The 1,518-nt window shown below is 46.5% G+C and overlaps 1 protein-coding gene across 1 annotated transcript in view; it reads right to left on the bottom strand.

Annotated features, from left to right (window-relative positions):
• Positions 1-386: 386 nt before the first annotated feature.
• LOC310779736 (phosphofurin acidic cluster sorting protein 1-like) overlaps positions 387-1,518 on the bottom strand; it is a gene marked incomplete at its 5' end in the record, with an annotated part of 117,098 nt that continues 115,966 nt past the window's right edge. The window contains 2 exons of the mRNA XM_083640229.1: positions 387-462; positions 1,080-1,170. Coding sequence (XP_083496355.1) covers positions 435-462; positions 1,080-1,170 — 119 coding nt within the window. The 3' untranslated portion in view covers positions 387-434. The remainder of the gene's footprint in view (positions 463-1,079; positions 1,171-1,518) is intronic.

Below are 1,518 nucleotides of genomic sequence, written 5' to 3'. Positions count from 1 at the left end.
AGAGAGAGGGGGGAAGGGAGAGGGAGAGAGAGAGGGGAGAGAGAGAGGGAGAGAGAGAGAGAGAGAGAGGGAGAGAGAGAGGAGAGAAAGAGAGAGAGAGAGGGAAGGGAGAAGGGAGAGAGAGAGAGGGGGGGGGGAAGAGAGAGGGAGAGAGAGAGGGGAGAGAGAGAGGGAGGGAGAGAGAGAGAGAGAGAGAGAGAGAGAGGGAAGAGAGAGAGAGAGGGAGAGAGAGGGAGGGAGAGAGAGGGAGAGGGAGAGAGAGAGGAGAGAGAGAGAGGGATGAGAGAGGGAGGGAGAGAGAGAGAGAGAGAGAGAGAGAGAGAGAGAGAGGAGAGGGAGAGGGAGGGGAGGTGGATGGTGTGAGCGAGGTGTTTTTTCTTACTCGGGGTTGATCGCGGCGTTGGAGGTGAGCTTACGCCTCGGCTTCTTCTTCCTCACCTCCTCATCTTCATCAAACAGATACTGGAAGAGAGAGAGAGAGAAGAGAGAGAGAGAGAGAGAGAGGAGAGGGAAAAGAGAGAGAGAGAGAGAGAGAGGAGAGAGAGGGAAAAGAGAGAGAGAGAGAGAGAGAGAGAGGAGAAAGGAAAGGGGGCGTGTCAAACAGTGTTTGGAGCTTGTGACTGTCCCCTCTCTCCTATCACGTCTCGCTGCTCCAGTTCCACAATAAAAATAAGGAATATACGTAAGGAGGAATCTGTACTAAATAAATATAGAACGCACAGCTACAGTATGCTACACAAGCTCCTAAAGGCTACAGCATCAGAGCTCTATACAAACCTTAGGCTTTTATTTTGAAGGCAATGGCCCTGACTTCATTGTCACAGAAGGTATAAATCCGTTGCTCAAATAGAATAACTTTGAGGCAATATTTTGTCATGACCGCTTAAAAGATGTCCTCAATATTAAACAAAAGAGCAAATGTGGACTAAAAAGCAGTAGTTTTAATGTTAATGTTGGTTGTGTTGTTTTGTTACAGTTCTGCTCAGCCGACAAATCAATTTATCGCTAGAATAACCATCAGAATAATGGACCCATCAGAATAATGGACCATCAGACGATCAGCCCTGGTGCAAACACACCTGTCCGTGTGGGTCGTCTCGCTGCCTTCCTGCTCTGATGAGTAGCTCTCTTCCTCTTCCTCAGAGTAGTTGTCGATGTCTGGAGAGCGATCTGCAGCGACAGACAGAGAGAGGCCATTACGTTCATTCAGAATCCATATATTTGTGTCTTATGGTAACCTACCTAAAGTACAATTGCAGCTCAAGCATGATGAAGGAAGAAGGACGATTTTCAAGATTCAAGATTAACTTTAATAGCCACAGTAAGTAATCAGATTACAAACGAGGAATTTGATTCAGATGTAACAGCTGTAGACCAGACTAATGTTCACCACAGATTCAGATGTAACAGCTGTAGACTAGACTAATGTTCACCACAGATTCAGATGTAACAGCTGTGTAGACTAGACTACTGTTCACCACAGATTCAGATGTAACAGCTGTAGACTAGACTAATGTT

Source organism: Poromitra crassiceps, assembly GCF_964638095.1.
Source record: "Poromitra crassiceps genome assembly, chromosome: 7".
NCBI lineage: Eukaryota > Metazoa > Chordata > Actinopteri > Beryciformes > Melamphaidae > Poromitra > Poromitra crassiceps.
This window is presented reverse-complemented; position numbering and strand designations above follow the sequence as displayed.